The sequence below is a fragment of the Hyaena hyaena genome, unplaced genomic scaffold (genome assembly GCF_003009895.1).
Source record: "Hyaena hyaena isolate Hyena2069 unplaced genomic scaffold, ASM300989v1 scaffold_115, whole genome shotgun sequence".
NCBI lineage: Eukaryota > Metazoa > Chordata > Mammalia > Carnivora > Hyaenidae > Hyaena > Hyaena hyaena.
Genome location: NW_024080747.1, coordinates 780,369 through 798,681, shown reverse-complemented (window position 1 = coordinate 798,681; position 18,313 = coordinate 780,369). Strand labels below are relative to the sequence as shown.

The 18,313-nt window shown below is 46.2% G+C and overlaps 1 protein-coding gene across 1 annotated transcript in view; it reads left to right on the top strand.

Annotated features, from left to right (window-relative positions):
• Positions 1 to 18,313, top strand: part of MARCHF3 (membrane associated ring-CH-type finger 3) — a 145,285-nt gene that overhangs the window by 92,154 nt on the left and 34,818 nt on the right. The window contains exon 2 of the mRNA XM_039236678.1: positions 14,515 to 14,758. Coding sequence (XP_039092609.1) covers positions 14,571 to 14,758 — 188 coding nt within the window. The 5' untranslated portion in view covers positions 14,515 to 14,570. The remainder of the gene's footprint in view (positions 1 to 14,514; positions 14,759 to 18,313) is intronic.

Here is an 18,313-nt window from a genome sequence, read left to right as displayed (position 1 = left end):
TGGGCAGACTGATGTGCAGGGAAGTCAAGTCACTTATCCAAAACCGAGCCCTGGTATCCGGTGGCAAGAGCCAGTATTCAAAACCGTGTGCCTGATTCCTCAGTTTGTGGGTTGTTTTAGTTTGGGTTTTTTGCTTCCCCGCTCTGCCTGTCAGAGCACTTTGTTGCCTCCCTTATTAGTGTCAGTACTGTAATAAATGTCTCTTGGCTTGAACACAAATACTGAAAGCAACAGTGTCCCCTGGAGACACCTGAAGTTGCCGTGGCCCTGGCCCAATCATTGCAGCGATCAGTGTTTGCTATCTCCTTTAGAACATGGTTTCATTTCATTCTCGAATATGAGATGGGCACCATTTCCTCCTCCCCGCTTGACGAGTCATAACTGGTTGACGGGAGAGCCAGGATTCGAACCAACAGTGCTCAGCTCCACATCCCACAGGCTGCATCACGGCAGCAGAGAGAGCTTTCCCCCACTTTGTATTTTAGAAAGAGAATTGTTAACACTTTTTAGAGGGGAGGCTAGTGATTTCTGGCTTCTGTGCTAGTCAAGTTGACTGTTGTCACTGGATGTGACGGCACCTGCTCTCCTCCTGCTGTGCTCATATGATAGCTTTGCGGTGCGGGTTACACTTCAGTAGTCCCCAGGCTCCGTGGCTAAAGTCCACAATGGTAAGATTTTATGGTGACTAGTTAGCATTAAGATGGCGTTATACTATAATCACTAACTGAATACATGGAAGTTTTATTGGATTGGAGAAAATAAAGAGGGTATTATATGGGGCCTCTGTGTGTGTATGGGGTGGGGGAGAGAGAGAGAGAGAGAGAGTGTGTGTGTGTGTGTGTGTGTGTGTGCGCGCGCGCGCATATGTGCTGGAAGATATGCATTAGCCAAGAAGTCAGGGCCTGAAAATACTACTGGAGGTCTAAATATCTGAGTAACAATATTACTTTCTGACAGAGAACTATTTACTAGAAAGATTCTCAGTAGGAACCGAATTGCTTTTATTGGTTTATTTATAGTGTGCACTCCCTGTTTCACCTCTCTTTCAAAAAGAGGGTATTTGCGCTTTTTCAGAATGTGTGAAAGTCCTCCATCTGCAGAGTCTGGGAAGATGTTTTTCTGCCAGTTCCTTGGTTCAGCAGCTCTCAGGGAGTTCCAGTGAAGCCTCTGGGAGGGGGAAGGGGTAGGCGGGAGGGGGGGCAGGGGGAGCTTCCATCCGACTGCTCCTCTTTGGCATGCATTCCCTAAGCCATCCCCCTCCTGCTTAGAGCAGGATCCCCACCCTGGCATCTGCAGGGCCACTTAGGAAGCTCTGATTCCGTCTGCCTGTTACCCCTCTTCTCACTGCTTTATTATTCTGCACTCAATTTCAAACTAAATAGAAATGCAGATGGGCACATGAGCATCTAGGTTTCCCAAAATACACATTTTTCATGAGTGTTTCCCTCTTGAAGTGTGTGGACAGAGCTAGCATATTATCTCCCCATTATCACTCTGTTTTAATGTCTAACTGACAGGTGCCTGTCAGTAAAACAAGGCAGTAATGGGCAGAAAATGCCTCTGCTCTTAGAGAGCCAAAAAAGAAAGGCCCTGGATTCTTGTCAGTCTCTGAGACACTCATCAGGCATTTGTTAAAGACTTATAAATGCCTCTTTGGGGAATACCCATGAATGGCCTAAATGTTTTCACCCTTATTAGTGAGAAGAAGGAAAGGCAGCTGTTGCCCATACATGGGCAGATTTCACCCACAGTGCGTATTTGTCCCCCCGCGGAAGCTTGCCGCATCCGTTCACGTGTTATTGCCACAACCCGGGAGCACTGTGTGGCCAAGCCAGAGGGCACCTGCAGGCTTCATTCGGTGAGAATGGCTTCCCGATGGGTCAGGGACAAGGTCCAACCGATACAGGCCCAGTGGCTTCAGCTAGTCAGTCTGAAGCCGTGCGGTTCTGCCAATCTGTGTCCTTCAGATGTATGCAGTAAATAATATGACAGTGGAAGTCTACGGGGGCAAGTGACACCAAGAGGTCTGTGTCACAGTAAACCGAATCAGATTTCTTCTCATTTTCCTAAGAGATTAGTCAATGCCGAAGGCCTCTGTCTCCGAACGATGTTCGGCTTAAGGAAAGACTTATATCGACCATCAAGACAAAGTTGGACACCGGGGTGCCTGGGTGGCTCAGTCGGGTAAGCGTCTACCTTTGGCTCAGGTCATGATCTCAGTTTGTGAGTTCGAGCCCCACGTCGGGCTCTGTGCTGACAGCTCAGAGCCTGGAGCCTGCTTCTGATTCTGTCTCCCTCTGCCCCTCCTCTGCTCCCATTCTGTCTCTCTCTCAAAGATAAACATTAAAAAAAAAAAAAAAAAAAGACAAAGTAAGGCACCAAAGCAGGTAAGGGAACCAATGCTCGGCCTTCTTACTGAGAGTGCTCAATGGCAGAGACCAGGCCCTTGACCTATTTTGTGTTCATTTAAATCACAAGTCCAGCTCCCAGTACCAGAAGAAGGGTTAGTTATGGTGAGATGGTCTGATTTTTTTTTTAATTTCAGTAAAAACAGGTGGACTTTTAAGAATACCACACACAATAACAAAACAACTCAGTTACTATAGCATGTAACTAAGGCACAGATTCCTTACTCTGAAAATTGGCAATCAAAGGAAAGAATTAAGCAGTGATCATTCCTTTTCTATGCAAATCAGATTTCAGCATAACCAGATTGCACTGGTTGGTGAAGGAAAGTTCTTTACAGAATTCTTGCTACGAAAGGTGAAGGGAAGTTTGACTTGGAAAAGCTTAATTTTGTGGCCCCCAAATAAAAGAATGGCTTCAAGAGACTGTCATCCATGGATGCAATCATTAGACCATTAGAATATCGATGGGGAAGGTCACATTGAGGGAATCATCTGCCATCGCTGGATCCCACTAAAAGTGGGACACCCATTAGGTGCCCCCTGATGTGATGCAGTTAGAGGTACACAGCGTCACCTATGAGCTATGGTTACCTAAGAGTCGAATTGGAACTCAATCAAGCCCTCTTAAATGTTTACAGAAAACATAGGGGATAGAGGAACAAACTAAATGATACCACAAGAAAGCAGATTTAGAATGTGGCTTTCTTCAGCAAGATAGTGGCATGGGGAAGAAAAGGAGGTGGCAAGTAAGAGGTATGTAAATAGATATATAATGTTACAACCTGGGGCGCCTTGGTGGCTCAGTTGATTAAGCATCTGACTCTTTATCACAGCTCAGGTCATGATCTCATGGTTCATGAGATCAAGCCCTGCATTGGGCTCTGCACTGACAGCACAGAGCCTGCTTGGGATTCTGTCTCCCTCTCTCTCTGCCCCTCCTCAACTCACACAGTCTCTCTGTTTTTCTCTCTCTCTCTCAAAATAAATAAACACTGTTAAAAATTTTTAATTTAATTTAAAAGTTACATCTTATTTTGATTATTTAAATAAACTACCCATAACAGACTTTATTGAGAGAATGGAGAAATTTGAATACAGTTTGGGTATTAGATGATATTAGTGGATTATTAAGTTTGTTAGATTGTGACAGTGACTTGTGGTCATATAAGAAAATTTCCATATTTGTAGAATGTCCATAATTTATTCTGAAGTATGTAAGGGGTAAAATGACAATTTCTAGGATTTACCTAAAAATCTTATTGAGGGGGGCACCTGGGGGGCTCAGTTGCTTAAGCATCCTACTTCTGATTTCAGCTTAGATCATGATCTCACAGTTCATGGGATCAAACCCTGATATCAGCACGGAGCCTGCTTGGGATTCTCTCTCTCATTCTCTCTCTCTCTCTCTCTCTCTCCCCCTATCTCTCTCTGCCCCTCTGCCCGTCACATGCACACATGCACACATGTTTTTTCAAAATAAATAAAAACCTTAAAAAAAAATCTTAATAGGAAAGAAAAAAAGGAGGGAAAGAGAAACAAGTGTGGCAAATTTTTGATTCATTGTTAAGTTGGCACGATGGAACATATATATGTCAGGTTACTTAATATTCTCTCTGCTTGAAATTTTTCATGCTAAAAATATTAAGGAAAAGAATAACAGATCTCTCAGAGGTGCTAGTGTGTAGATCCACGGGGCTGTGACTAGAAAAAGGCCATTATCTGATGATCAAAAAAATGTTATTTTTTTCCTTACATTTTGAAGATACCCTTTTTTAAAAGAAATATTTGTTTTGTTAGCTTTTGGGGGTTAGTCACTAGAAACCAATTCCATTGAGTTACATCAAGCAAGTGGAGGGGAATTTGGGTAACAAATAGTCTCTGGTGGGAAAGTGAATGCTGATCTTAGCCAGAATAACTTGCTTTCTTCAGCATCTACAGCGGTTGATCTCCAGGGACTTATCTGGCTACATGTGTTTTTCACATTTATTAGTGAAGTTGGAGATTCAAGAATAAAACACAGTCCTCAGGAACATTTTGTTAATTTGTGACACACTAGAGATTTTTTAGCCCATAAAGCAAATGAATGAGTTCCGTGGGGGCATAACTGTTATTTTCACCCTGGAAGGCAGTAAAGACCCACTGTATTTATTAAGCACTTAGAGAATGGAAAATGAATAGGGCTATGAAAATAGAAAAATATACCCACACTATTGCTATTAATAGTGTAATTTTTTTTTGGCCTGTTCTGAAGGAAAACCCATCAGATGAAAATTTAATAGTAAAGATAGACCTCTGTATCATATTTGACTGTTTTATCTTGGATAAGAATTTAATTCACTGCCAATATAAAGTTGCTTTGTTTCTGTCAAACAGGCTGGATTAGGTTGGGGAAACTCACCTCTCCTTTTTGGCAGGGCTGGAGATTTGGAAATGAACAGACCAGACACTTGATTCAGGATCTTCTTTCTAAGTGGCCGCAGGGCCTAAGTGGATGTTCTGGTGCAAACAGCCCTCCGTGTGAGCTTACATGCGGGGATATTTCTAACAGGCTTTAAAAATACTTAGCTGTGGGGCGCCTGGGTGCCTCAGTTGGTTAAGCGTCCGACTTCGGCTCAGGTCATGATCTCGCGGTTAACAGGCTCGATCCCTGCATCGGGTTCTGTGCCGACAGCTCAGAACCTGGAGCCTATTTCAGATTCTGTGTCTCCCTCTCTCTCTGCCCCTCCCCCACTCATGTTCTGTCTCTCTCTGTCTCAAAAATAAATAAACTATAAATTAAATAAATAAGTAAATACTCAGCTGCTGGGGCACCCAGGTGGCTCATTCAGTTGAGCATCCGACTCTTCATCTCAGCTCAGGTCATGATCTCCTAGTTTGTGAGTTCGAGCCCCACGTTGGGCTCTGCACTGACAGCACAGAGCCAGCTTGGGATTCTGTCTCTCTCCTCTCTGCCTGCCGCGCGCGCTCTCTCAAAATAAATTTAAAAAATAAACTTTAAAAATTAAAAATAGCATACTCACCTGCACAGGTGGCTTGGGGACAGAACAGGCTAGTCCTCACACTGAAAAAGTCTAGATGAAGCCGATACTCCAACAGATGGGGGCTGTGTGAGATGCAGGGATTGATGTCAAGATGAGTGGTCAGCTGGGCCAGGCAGTAAAAGGAGCAAGGGCAAAGAGGGGGCATATGCTCCCATGAAGACAAAGTAACTCCTCAGAGACTCCTTTGAAGGAGTTCGTTGACTGCTTGCCATCGAGGTAGGTAGGACGTAAGAAAGAGGCCTCGTTCCCTGCCAGAATCGTGATGAATAAGAATCCAGGATACACCGTGGAGAGATTAAGTGAGAAAGTGATCTCGGGTAACTAAGCCCTTGGCTGTGTGTTGCTTTTTTGTGTGCTTGTTTGTATCTTGATTTAAAAGACCAGACCCATTTATTTTCGGGAAGCACTAAAAAAGAAGCTGTGGCTTGTCTCTGCACGTATGAGTATACGTGTGAGTGTGTGTAGCATAACAGAGACGAAGGGCCGAGAAGAGTCATTCCAGGGGGATGTTTTTGGGCTTTTTAGCTATATTTACACAAGACTGTCAAAGCAGATGTCAGCGGCTGTGCTTCCGTGAGATGTTCACTTAGGTAGCAAGGAGGGCTATAGAGGGGATGAGCCAGGCAAGGGGTCTGGAAGGAACCTCTCACACCCTCCCTGGCCCCCAGCTGTTGTAAGCTGACCCTGCTGCACTACAGTCTTAAAGTGCTGTCCCTTACCAAGTGCCTTCCACATTCCAGCCATACACCTATCCCAGGGCCTCAGCGTCAGGGAGGAAAATGAGGCTTAGGGCCAAGTATGTCTCTTCCATTGATAATTGCTGGGTGGCGTTAAAGGCCAGCGCCCTGTCCCCTTCCCCCCACCATCCCAGAGTGCTTCTGGCCCCAAAGCCAAAGATGTACAAAGGCAACGCAAAGACACCCAGGGCCTGTGACACATCTCTAGACCACATGTGAAAGAACCGTGGAATTTGGGGGGCTTTTGGTATTATGAAGCAAATGATAGGGAGTTCCTCCGTAATGCCAAAGCCAGGGCTGTAAAACAGAATCCAGAGAGTTTTCATCTTTACTCTGCATGTGCCTTAATATTCCTCATCAAGCCAAGTAACACCAGTTAACCTTGCACCAAAGCCAAGGGTAATGCAGCCAAGTCTCTTGGGACCTCAAGGGCCTGGAGGCGCTGCAACAAGGCCTGGGCCCCCAGAACCTGGTGGAATGTAGACGTTGGACATGACCCTGGGAGAGGGCAAGACCGCAGTCTCCCCGTGGTCTTGGTGAAATGCAGATGGGGAAAGCCCCAAGGAACCCTGGCTGAAAATATGCTATCAGCCTGCTTTGCTTTAGCAGGGGGGAGGCTGAGGCTGGGCACACCGCACACCTAGCACTGGGCTGTTTGCCCAGAAGAGGGTGAGTGAGGTACAACTTCAAAGAGCCCCAAATCAACCTCCGTTATGGTGGGCGTTCACTTGGATGCTGGTAGAAAATGGGTCTGAGTGAAGCCACAGACCAAGGACTTCTGCTTCTTAGAGTGCAAGCGTATTCTGCCCTCATTTGTAGCTGAAACGTTTATTCCCTGTATCCCCAGATATCCTGGTCCGCGCCCTATAACCTCCACGTTTTCCTTATGCTGGACAGGTAGCTGTTCGGCACGGGGCACACTGAATGTCATTTGAAGAACACGCTTTTCTTTTTCATCTCCCAGTGATGTCCCGTGAACGCCTTATTCTCTTTTGCCTGCTTCCTTCTATGGCTTTTAAACATGTTTAAACTTTTCTGATGTGTCCTGATTGCTCCCCAGTCCCCAGAACTCATCAGGGAGCCCTGCCCCACCCCTGACCCCCCCTCGGGAAGCAGGGGTCTGTATCCTGAAACCAGTTGTTATTTACAAGTGTAATTCAGCTGTTGCTGTGTCTTTGAACACCCAGGGTAGTTGTGGGATTTTTAATTGCCATTTTCATCTATATAATTAAAATGAAATGAAAAAATAGATAGCCTCCAAAATCTGAATTAATTTTATGAGTACTTCTTGAGGGGAAAAAAATTTGTATAAACACGATAATTGTTACTTGATTTGCCTTCAGCTGAACGAGAGGATTTTACCTGCCTGAAGAGAAAATTAGTAATTTTAAATGAAAATCAAAAAAAAAAAGGCGAGTCTGATACTTCTGGTGCTTCTTGCGGCTGAGAATCAAAAGTAATAACATGGATGGAGAACCAAAAATAATAACAGGGAAATGATAAATCACTCTGGGTATAACTTTCAAATAGGACACTGTGTGACTGGAACTCTCTGGATCCAACTTGCCTTAACGCTGGTCTGGGTTTTTTACCCCCCTTCATTCATCAGCGGTGTTTACACTTTCCTCAAGAAAATGTCTTTACCCTCAAATCAAAACCTCCTTAATGCTCAGAAACAAGCATTTCGCCTGCTTACTCTGCTGTGCAAGTGTGACCGTGTACACACAAGCAGAACATAATGAGGACACAAAAAGGCAAGTATTTTGTTGTTGTTGTTTAATCCACTGGGCCAGCCCGTGTGGCAGTGTGCACACTCATGAAGCGCCTGACGGACATGTTTATAAAGACTTGGACAGTCACTTTATTTGGAATGACAAACCCTCCACTCCACATAATGAGGTCAGTGAAGCATCCAGAAAAGAAACGTGTAATTTGGTAGCGTGGGTCTGTAAGCACAGCCCTGCCGAGGCTATTTCAGTTTAATGAAGCAGCTACTTTGCTGCTACACACTCTTAGTGAATAGCCTCCTTGGCGTGTTTTTGAAAACTTAAAATGTTGCTGGTAATCGTGCCCCAGCGATCTCCCTGGAGACCCTTTGTGCCCTGTCCTCAGAAGAAATATGCCGCTTTTATGTGTTAATGGTTTTGAAATTAGTCATTTGGTCCATTTTCATTGGAAAGGAAGGTCGGTGTGTGTGATTTCCCGCCTGCTTTCATTTTCTCTGAACATTCTGGAGACTCCCAAGTCAGTTCATCAGACATGCAGGGCACTGTCTGGTTATAACATGCCTCAAACGCCGGGGAAATGTTCTATCAAAGAGCATTCCTATTCTCAGAGACTGTTCTTTGAATTCAGAGTCTCAAAGTCTCCCTCAGAGGGGAAAGTTCCTGGACAAGCCATTATTGCTTTTTTGTTTGTTCGTTTCAATCACCAGCTGACTTGTACTGTCCGCTCATTGGTCTCATTAGAGGAGGCCTTGCCCCCTGAATATGCAGCCCCTCTCGGAAGGCGAAGGGACATCTTAGAGATACTTCCTGAGGCAGATTTTGCTCGTGTAAAACTGAGGTCCACCTTCCGAATCCCCGACCAGGGTGAAGGATGTGCAGTTCTCTGGGAGCGGAAAGCCATCTAGCCAGTTGTGCATTTCCATCCTCCCTGCACCCCGCAGATTTAGGGCAGTTTCCCCTGAGTCAGCAAAGGTGTGATTGCTAGTAGAAAGATGCCTTGACCTCACGGCTCTGCAGCCCTGAAGAGGGTCTGGGGAACACTCCTCAAGAGATGCAAAGCCTGGCTTGAAATGCCTGGACCCTAACCATCAGCAACATCAAAGGACTACCTAGTAATCTCAAAAAATGTTTCTCTGAGCAGATAAAACAATGACTACATTTGCTTCTTGGATTTGCTTTGTTGACTGACTCTGGTTATGCTCTAGAAGAGCACCCTTCTAGAACATACTGAGACCTGAGGGGCCTACTCCTTAAAAATCTCAGGCATTATCAGGATTGAATTTAGAGGTCCATTCTTGCCACATACTGCCTCTTCAGACTTGGGCTTGCTCAGTCCACTGCCCAGGCAGCCTTCCTGACCAGGTTAGTGCCAGCTAACACGCTCTTATTTTCACCTTTAAACCCCATGGTAATTCGTACACCCAAACAGACTTGCCAACATAACAGATTGCTCCCCCAAACAGTCTTGTTGTCCTAACGCTAAAAGACTCAAGTTGACTTGCCACTGAAAATACAGTTCTGATCAAAGCAGGCCTGAAAAAGGCACTTGGGGGGGTGGCTTGCATTTTACTTTCTAGTACGCTTATCACATGCTACATAAGCTAAGATGATAACAAATAAACCCAAGTATCTCAAACAAAATAGCAGGTTTTCATCGTATACCTTCACGAAACATTCTCACGGACAAGCGAAAACCTGTGTTTGGGGTCTGAAGGAGACAGGGCTGAGGAGAAGGGGACATACAGGGAAGAGGGTCCCTCTGTGCTCTGTCACCAAGAGAGATGGAACGGTACCACGTCAGGGCTCAAGCAGCATCCAAAAGTACAGTGTGGTGGAAACTGACCAGTCGCGGGGGAAGGTAGTTTTTAAAGAGAGAAACAAGATGCAACTCAGCGTAGAAAAAGAGCAGGAGTGAAGGTTAACGTGGCAAGAATGCCCTGCTAACATGCCTCATCCCAGCTTACAAAGCATGTTCACATGTATTATCTTCGGCCTCACAAACAGCCCCATCAAGTGGCTCAGGAAGTAGTAGTACCTTTATTCTAAATATGCAAGAAATCTCAGCAAAGCCTGGGAGGCTGAGCGATTTCCCTCGGTGAGTGATGAGCCAAGGCGCAGAGGTGGGTGTCCTGCCTCCGAGAACAGAGCTTTCTCCCGTAACTCAGTGATCCTCAGGGAGGTTCTGGGGGCTGCTGGGGCCAGGGGGCTGAGGAGGTGAACAGAGGGCCCCTGCCTTCCCCTCCCCCACGCCCTCCGGCCGCATCTTCATGGTGCCAGCCGTGTTCCCATGGAAATCGCTTACCAAAGGCAGACTGTTCAGAAACATGGCAGCAATTAGCCGCAGCCTGGTTGGGTCCTTGCTTTGGTAAAACCTCTACTGTCCTTTAGTGGGGTCACAGTTTAACAGACAGGCCTTTTTTTATCTTAACAATGGTCTCATCAGGCTTTCATTCATTTAGCCACTCCCTCCTCTTTTGCCGGCTCCCTCTCCTGCACCCAGTGCCATCCTTTTCACCGTGTGCAGATGGATTTGGCCGATGCCAAATCATGTTCTATTCACAGCCTCAGAAAGAAAGAATACAAGGTGTTAAGCCTGGCCAACAAAGGACCTGTCTTACCAGTGCAATCTGATGTTCAAGTTTACACAGACACGCCGCCCCCCACGGGCACTGTGGTTTTGTCCTGAACAATCCCAGACAGCAGAATTCTTGGGTGAACGAGGAAGACACGTTCCCACAAGAGCAGCAGTGTTGATATGAAAGGGGTCGGATTGGCACTTGAAATTTTGCAGAAAGATCAGTGGAAGCCCAGCGAGGCTACAAACCGACAGCTCAGCTCTTTGTAGCATCCACAGCAACAGCCTGCTGTTTTCCCAGGTGGCCGTGAAGGAGACAGGGAAATGCAGTGGGCCATTTGTCACTGCCCCCAATGCAACATATGTATACCAATTGGTGCATGCAGCCTACAGAGACCCACTCCTGCCCCAGGTCTGGCCTAGGTCTTTCCTTTTGACCGAGGCTGGGGAGAAAGTGCTCGCTTCTCTCTCCTCCACCTGGGGAGATGACTAGATCCACTCTGGTAGGGTCGGAACCAACTTAGCCCTTCCCCCCCATGATCTCAGGTGCCCATGCTCTGCATAATCCCTTGTATCCAGTTTTCAATTCAAGATATGATCTTTTAGGGGCGCCTGGATGGCTCAGTGGGTTAAGCATCCAACTCTTGATTTTGGCTCAGGTCATGATCTCGTGTTGGTGGGATCAAGCCCCACCTCAGGTTCCATGCTGAGCATCCCTGGAGCCTGCTTAAGATTCTCTGTCTCTCTCCCTTCCTCTCTCTCTGCCCCTCCCCTGCTTGTGCTCTGTCTCTCTCAAAATAAATAAGTAAACATTTAAAAACAAACAAACAAATAAAAGACACGGTCTCTTAGAAGTGTGGGAATGCATCATGGGCATGCCAGGCTTTGTACCTCAAGATTTTTATTCTGATGTGTGGTGGTCCGTGAATATGGTGGTGTATCTTCAGTGAGTGCTAGACTGAAGGGTCCTGTTAGTCAGGTCCCAAGTTGGGTTCAGGGCTGGCTTGCAGGAGAAGGTAACGTAGAGGAGCCTTCCGTCCTTTATGCTCAGCCTGGTGCCCAGCACCCACTGTGAATGAAATGAGCTGATCAGACAGCTGATGATCCCTTTTGCCTTTGACAAGAGAAATGAAATGAAGTATATCATCCAGAAGTGAAATTACAGATATAAAAAAAGTTTAAAGGGAACTCTACTTCCCAAATTGTTTTAAGGGCATTTTGTTGCAGATTTAGGTCATATATTTAGAATTGCTTCCTTCGATGAGAACTTAATCTGGATTATAAGTGAACAAACTTGAGGACATTGTGTGCCTGAGTGATGTCCCATCACTAGAGTTAGCCTAATTACTCACAGCCTGGGTCTCATCTTCTCCCTGTGTGCATGTCTCCTCTGGCTCCTTCCCATGCCATCGAACATTGGGAGGGAGTGTTTGGTCCTATGAGTTGAAGTTATGCAAAACCCAAAAATAGACTCTCAGAGTGCATCCAGACATAATGCTTCCATGCGGGAAGAAGGTCACTGTGTCTGCTTTTCCTGCCAACACACCCCTGGCTCTTAATCTATGGCTGCCTTGTGAGGCAAGACTGCTGTGCCAGGAAGTTGCACTTGGTGACTAGGAGGCATTATGAGAATTTAAAATCATGTCAATGGGGTTTTATAAGAGCAGGGACAGGGGAGGGGGATGAGAAAGAGTTTTAGACGTCGGTCTTTGAACATCCTTTTGTGCTGTGGCCTGAGATCTGCCATAACTCAATTATTAAAAAAAAAAAAAATTCTGGCCTCTGTTACAAATCAACTCCTCCCTGTCAACCCTGCCAAAAATTAAAAAGACATCCACCCAGAAAATTTACTGCGGTTATCCAACTGGTGGGATCATCTGTGAGTTGTGGTGTTTTCTTTGTACTTTTCTGTACTTCCTGTAACATACACTTCTGGCTTTTACAATAGTAAAAAAGAAAAAATAAGGCAACAAATCCTATTTAAAAAGCAAAACTAGGAGCTCCTGGGTGGCTCAGTCAGTTAAACGTCAAACACTTGGTTTCAGCTCAGGTCATGATCTCATGGTTCGTGGGTTCAGGCCCCACTTCGGGCTCGGACAGCACGGAGCCTGCTCGGGATTCTGTCTCCCTCTCTCTCTGCCCCTCCACTACTTATGCTTGAACTCCCTCTCTCTCTCTCTCTCTCAAAACAAATGAAGAAGCTTTAAATAATAATAATAATAATAAGCGACACTACACTAGCTGACTATCCAGGTGTGCCCTTGACTGCCCAGTGCCTTCTGGTTGGAAAGCCCACCAGAGAAGTGACAACGACACGTAGGGAGCAGCCCTGCCTGTGCCCCCACATCAGGCCTCGGACCAGGGTTGGTTGTCCACCACCCCGTCCCCACTGCCGGTTTCCAGAGGTCTCCCAGGAGAGGCCAGATCACAAACACTGAGAGGGATGGTGACGGCCAAGGACAGGAATGAGAACATGCTGGAGCAAGGCCAGCCAGACACCTCAGCACAAGGAGAGGATTCCCTTCCTGTCCAGTTGTCCCCGATGGCCAGGCTCCTTGACATGTGCTTGTCAGGAGTGACAGGGTCAGTTCAAGTTCATCTGCAAACACCACGTTTGTATCCTAACAACGTCCAGCAGATGCACTTTGTTCTGGAAGTTGGGAAGATCCTCCTGTTTCCCAGATCTGTAGGAGTCAAGTACTGTATAATAACCAGGAGAAACAGCCAGGAGAAAGCAACCCGTTGAGGAATTCCAAAAATCCTCCTGGGGCTGTGGGATGGATTTATTTCAATTTGGGGCCTTTAATACAGTCTGGTTATTGATGTGAACTCCGTCCATCAACCAATCCTGCCTCTGTCTATAGAGTCTAGGCTGTGATGGGCTCAGGAACTTGAGATGAGCAGGCGGGCAGAAATAGCCATATTCCTAAAGGTGAGATGCAACTCCTGCAAGTTTCTATAACAGTGTCTGTTTCTCATGCATCACGTGCAGACCTATTACTTACTGGATGTGGTGGGGTTGCTCACACCAGTGGGTCTGAGTACTTTGAACTGGAGGTCTGGTTCAAGCCCCCGCCACAGCGACTGGGGACAGAATTCCTTCCAGGCTCTGCGACAGACAGACTGTGTGTCAGGGAGGGCAAAGCCCTTATTAAGAATGTTTTTTTATTAACGGGCCGTGGAGAGCTCATTCATCATCATTTCTTGCAGTTCTCTATGACAATGCAGTGTCCCTGGGTTTTAAGTATTCCACTAACAAAAAGTCAATTCTAATGTCTTGATTGTGATGTCCATTAGGAAAAAATATAACGAGCTCATCCAACTAATCATTTCCCATGAATAACTGTTTAAGACAAGGCTAAAATAGGTTACGTTTTTAAAGGAAGTTGATTGTCAAGATATATTAAGTAGATAATTGTATGGGACACAAATATGGCAATAGTCAGAAACACGGTACGTTGATTGAATGATTCATTTCGGCAAATATTGTCCTAGAAGGTGCTACTTGGCCAGTCTTTTTTTTTTTCCTTTCCCTTTCTCTCATTTTTTAATCTTAGCATCTCAGAATGAAGCTGAGTGGAGAATAAATTGCTTACAAGGAAAGAAAGAGTTGCAAGCGGTTTTAATAAAGATTCTAGTAACTTTGAGAGAGTGTCAACAAAGACTTATTGCTTCTCTGGCACACAGCAGAAGAACCGCTTATCTCCTCCTCAGATCCGGCTCCAGAGCCATCACACCCTCCCCTCTCCAAGAGCAGGGATCCTAAATGTTTCTGTATACCGCTATTTATGTATGCCCGCTATCTTGTTCATAACCACATCCACTGTTTCTCGTGGGCTCTGTGTGTGTGTGTGTGTGTGTGTGTGTGTGCGCGCGTGCACGTTACACGGTAACAAGATAATGCACTACGTCTGGGGTCCCCCTCTTATTTCTATTAAATATTGACACCAAGATGTTGGTGGCCTGTAGTTCTCCATTTTCTATTAACCACCCTGCCCAAGTAAACTGCTTTCTGATCTCTCCTAGATGGAAATCCTGCATGAATGTGGAAGCCATTAGCAGAGTAATTGCTGTCTGTTACCATGACAACCAGCCGCTGCAGTCACCTGCCCGAAGTGCTGCCAGACTGCACCAGCTCAGCTGCGCCCGTGGTGAAGACCGTGGAGGATTGTGGCAGCCTCGTGAATGGGCAGCCGCAGTATGTCATGCAAGTTTCGGCCAAGGACGGGCAGCTGCTGTCAACAGTGGTGCGGACCCTTGCCACCCAGAGGTAGTACCGCTATTAAATAAATGAATCTGTAATTGAGCCAGAGGACTGTCTGTCAGATGGAAGATGCTAAAGGGAATGTAATCAGTGCTCAGGTCTTTGTGTTAGGTGAGAGGAGGCACTGGGGGAAGAAAAAAAAAACTATACAAGTTCTCTGATCAGCGTTTCTATAGCAATGGGGGTGAAAAGCTAAAATCCACACTGCTGAGTTTTCCACTTAAAACATTTGCCGAAAGCCAGGCAGGGAAGGACCCCACAGGTTGGCTTTCTTTACCTGTGTTATTTGGACAGTACTATCGGAATTATACTCTCTGTCGCCAGGTGCTAACAAAGGTAGCCCTTTGTTAAAATGGAGGGAAGGAGGCACCTGATTTCGGGTGACAACGCCAAAGTGATTAGACTTGTAGGCAAAACTTTTGAAGTGACCTTCCTACTGCTTGTGCTAATCAGCACCGCCTGGTGGGAGCACTATCCGGGGCTGCCTCCTGGGTGAGTCACTTCTCTGGCATGTCCCCACTCGGGGGGAGGGGGCTCTTCTGTTGCCCCCTCCTTTGTGCCCCATGGGCCCCCCCCGATCCTTCACAACATACCCTGCCTGCCCCCACAGCTTGTCTCCCTTGGGTGATGAACCAAAGCAAGGCCGCAGGCTCTGGGCAGCCCCAAGACGCCTTATCCAGGCCGGCAGTTGGTCCCTGGAACTCTCCCCTTGTCCACTGGCAGATTGAGAGCCACGGGCTGCCCGGCCAATACGTGCTCCTTGCCTTCTCCAGCTTTCTTTCAGGATAGTTACGTGCAACTAGGATCTAGTAATGTAAAATGCCTGCCATCACTAGACTGCCCTCAGATGCCAGGACCTCTACTCCTGACCCTGGAACTTTGGGCCAGTAACTCACACGTTGACTGTGTATCTTGGTCTGAGATACAGGCCCACATGCACCTGCAGCAGGACCATGGTTAGTACCACGGCCTTTTCCACTGCCCCAGCCTGGACATGGTAGCTGCCACACATGGACTCACACACTCGTGCATCTTGTAAACATTCCCCCCGCGCCATCTTCTGCCAATCTGTGCAGCTATCACAAAGGGATAAAGCAGAAAAAAGTCAATATGTATTTTCCCACCTCTCGGAAAGCTTCTAACAATTGGGTTAGGACTCAGAATATGACGAGGCGATGAGCACCATTGCTCACCTGTGAACTGAGGCAGATGACTGGGTGTACCTGTCACCTGGCAGCCTTCAGACACCTTGTTTAATCAGCAGAACAGGCTTCACTTAGACCCATGAGCCAGTTGTGTGCATATGTGTGTGTGCGCGTGCACGCGCGGATCAGACGTTTTCACATATTCTCCTACATCGTGCTCAGGTAAACCAGATGGGTTTAGACTTTCACATGCATGTGGCTCAGTGGGAATGAAGGAGGCTGGGACTAGTCAGAGACAAAAGTCAACTCAACTCCTTAAACTTTCTTCTCCCGGCCCTGAGCATGAGTGCATCCCACTTCTACACAGGTGGGAAGATCATTTTCCTCTTTTAAGCCTTCACTCGTTCCCAGGATCATCCCAAAAGGCCTTTGGGAAACAGCAGCTGCTTCCATGGCCATATCCATTTGGATCAAAGATGGTGTCAAAGAGAGGGATGCATCTAGGTCAGGTGAGGGCCGGTGTAGAGGCTGGTCCTTACAGTGATAACATAGTTTAAAACCTAATGCCCAGTAAAGAACAATAATAGAAGCAATATAAGAAGATGTGGATCAGACCAGACTTTAGCCTCTACTGCAAAGCTGTAATCACCAAGACAGTATGGTAATGGCATAAAGACAGACACATAGACCAATGGAATAGAATAGAGAACTCAGAATTGGACCCACAAATGTATGGCCAACTAATCTTTGACAAAGCAGGAAAGAGTATCCAATGGAAAAAAGACAGCCTCTTTAACAGATGGTGCTGGGAGAACTGGACAGCAACATGCTGAAGAATGAAACTAGATCATTTTCTCACACCATTCACAAAAATAAACTCAAAATGGATAAAGGACCTGAACGTGAGACAGGAAACTATCAAAACCCTAGATTAGAAAGCAGGAAACAACCTCTTTGACCTCCACCTCAGCAACTTCTTACTTGACACATCCCCAAAGGCAAGGGAATCAAGAGCAAAAACGAACTATTGGGACCTCATCAAGATAAAAAGCTTCTGCCTGGCAAAGGAAACAATCAGTAAAACTAATAGGCAACTGACGGAATGGGAAAAGATAGTTGCAAATGACATATCAGATAAAAGGCTAGTATCCCAAATCTATAAGGAACTCACCAAACTCCACACCCGAAAAACAAATAATCCAGTGAAGAAATGGGCAGAAGACATGAACAGACACTTCTCCAAAGAGGACATCCAGATGGCAAACAGACACATGAAACGATGCTCAGCATCCCTCATCATGAGGGAAATACAAATCAAAACCACACTGAGATACCACCTCACACCAGTCAGAGTGGCTAAAATGGGCAAATCAGGAGACTCTAGATGCTGGTGAGGATGTAGAGAAATGGGCACCCTCCTCCACTGTTGGTGGGAATGTGAACTGGTACAGCCCCTCTGGAAAACAGTGTGGAGAGTCCTCAAAAAATTAACAATAGAACTCCCCTATGACCCAGCAATAGCACTGCTAGGAATTTACCTAAGGGATACAGGAGCACTGATGCATAGGAGCACATGTACCCCAATGTTCATAGCAGCATTCTCAACAATAGCCAAAATATGGAAGGAACCTAAGTGTCCATCAACAGACGAATGGATCAAGAAGATGTGGTTTATCTATAGAATGGAATACTACATGGCAATGAGAAAGAATGTAATCTGGCCATGTATAGCAACGTGGATAGAACTTGAGGGTGTTATGCTGAGCGAAATAAGTCAGGCAGAGAAAGACAGATACCATATGTTTTCACTTATAGGTGGATTAGGAGAAACTGAATGGAGGACCGTGGGGGAGGAGAAGGGGAAAAATAGTTGGGGAGAGGGAGGGAGGCAAACCATGAGAGACTCTTGAATGCTGAAAACAAACTGAGGGCTGATGGGGTGGGGGAGAGCGGGAGGGGGGAGATGGGCATGGAGGAGGGCACTTGTTGGGATGAGCACTGGGTGTTATATGGAAACCAACTTGACAATAAACTATGAAAGAAAAAAAAGATGTAGATCAGAAAGGAATGGTGCCCTCACAAAGACACGGTGTGCACTGGGAGGTGAGGCCATGTTAGTTTGAGCCCTCCATTGGCCACTAACTTCCCTGATGAGAGCCACATCACTGGACTTTTCCCAACCTGAGTTTTTCTGTGAGGAGAAATAGTTATCATTGTGGTTTATCTATATGATGGAATACTACATGGCAATGAGAAAGAATGAAATCTGGCCATGTGTAGCAACATGGATGGACCTTGAGGGTGTTATGCTGAGCGAAATAAGTCAGGCAGAGAAGGACAAATACCATATGTTTGCACGTATAGGAGGATTAGGAGGAACTTGACGGAGGACCAAGGGGGAGAAGAAGGGCGGAAA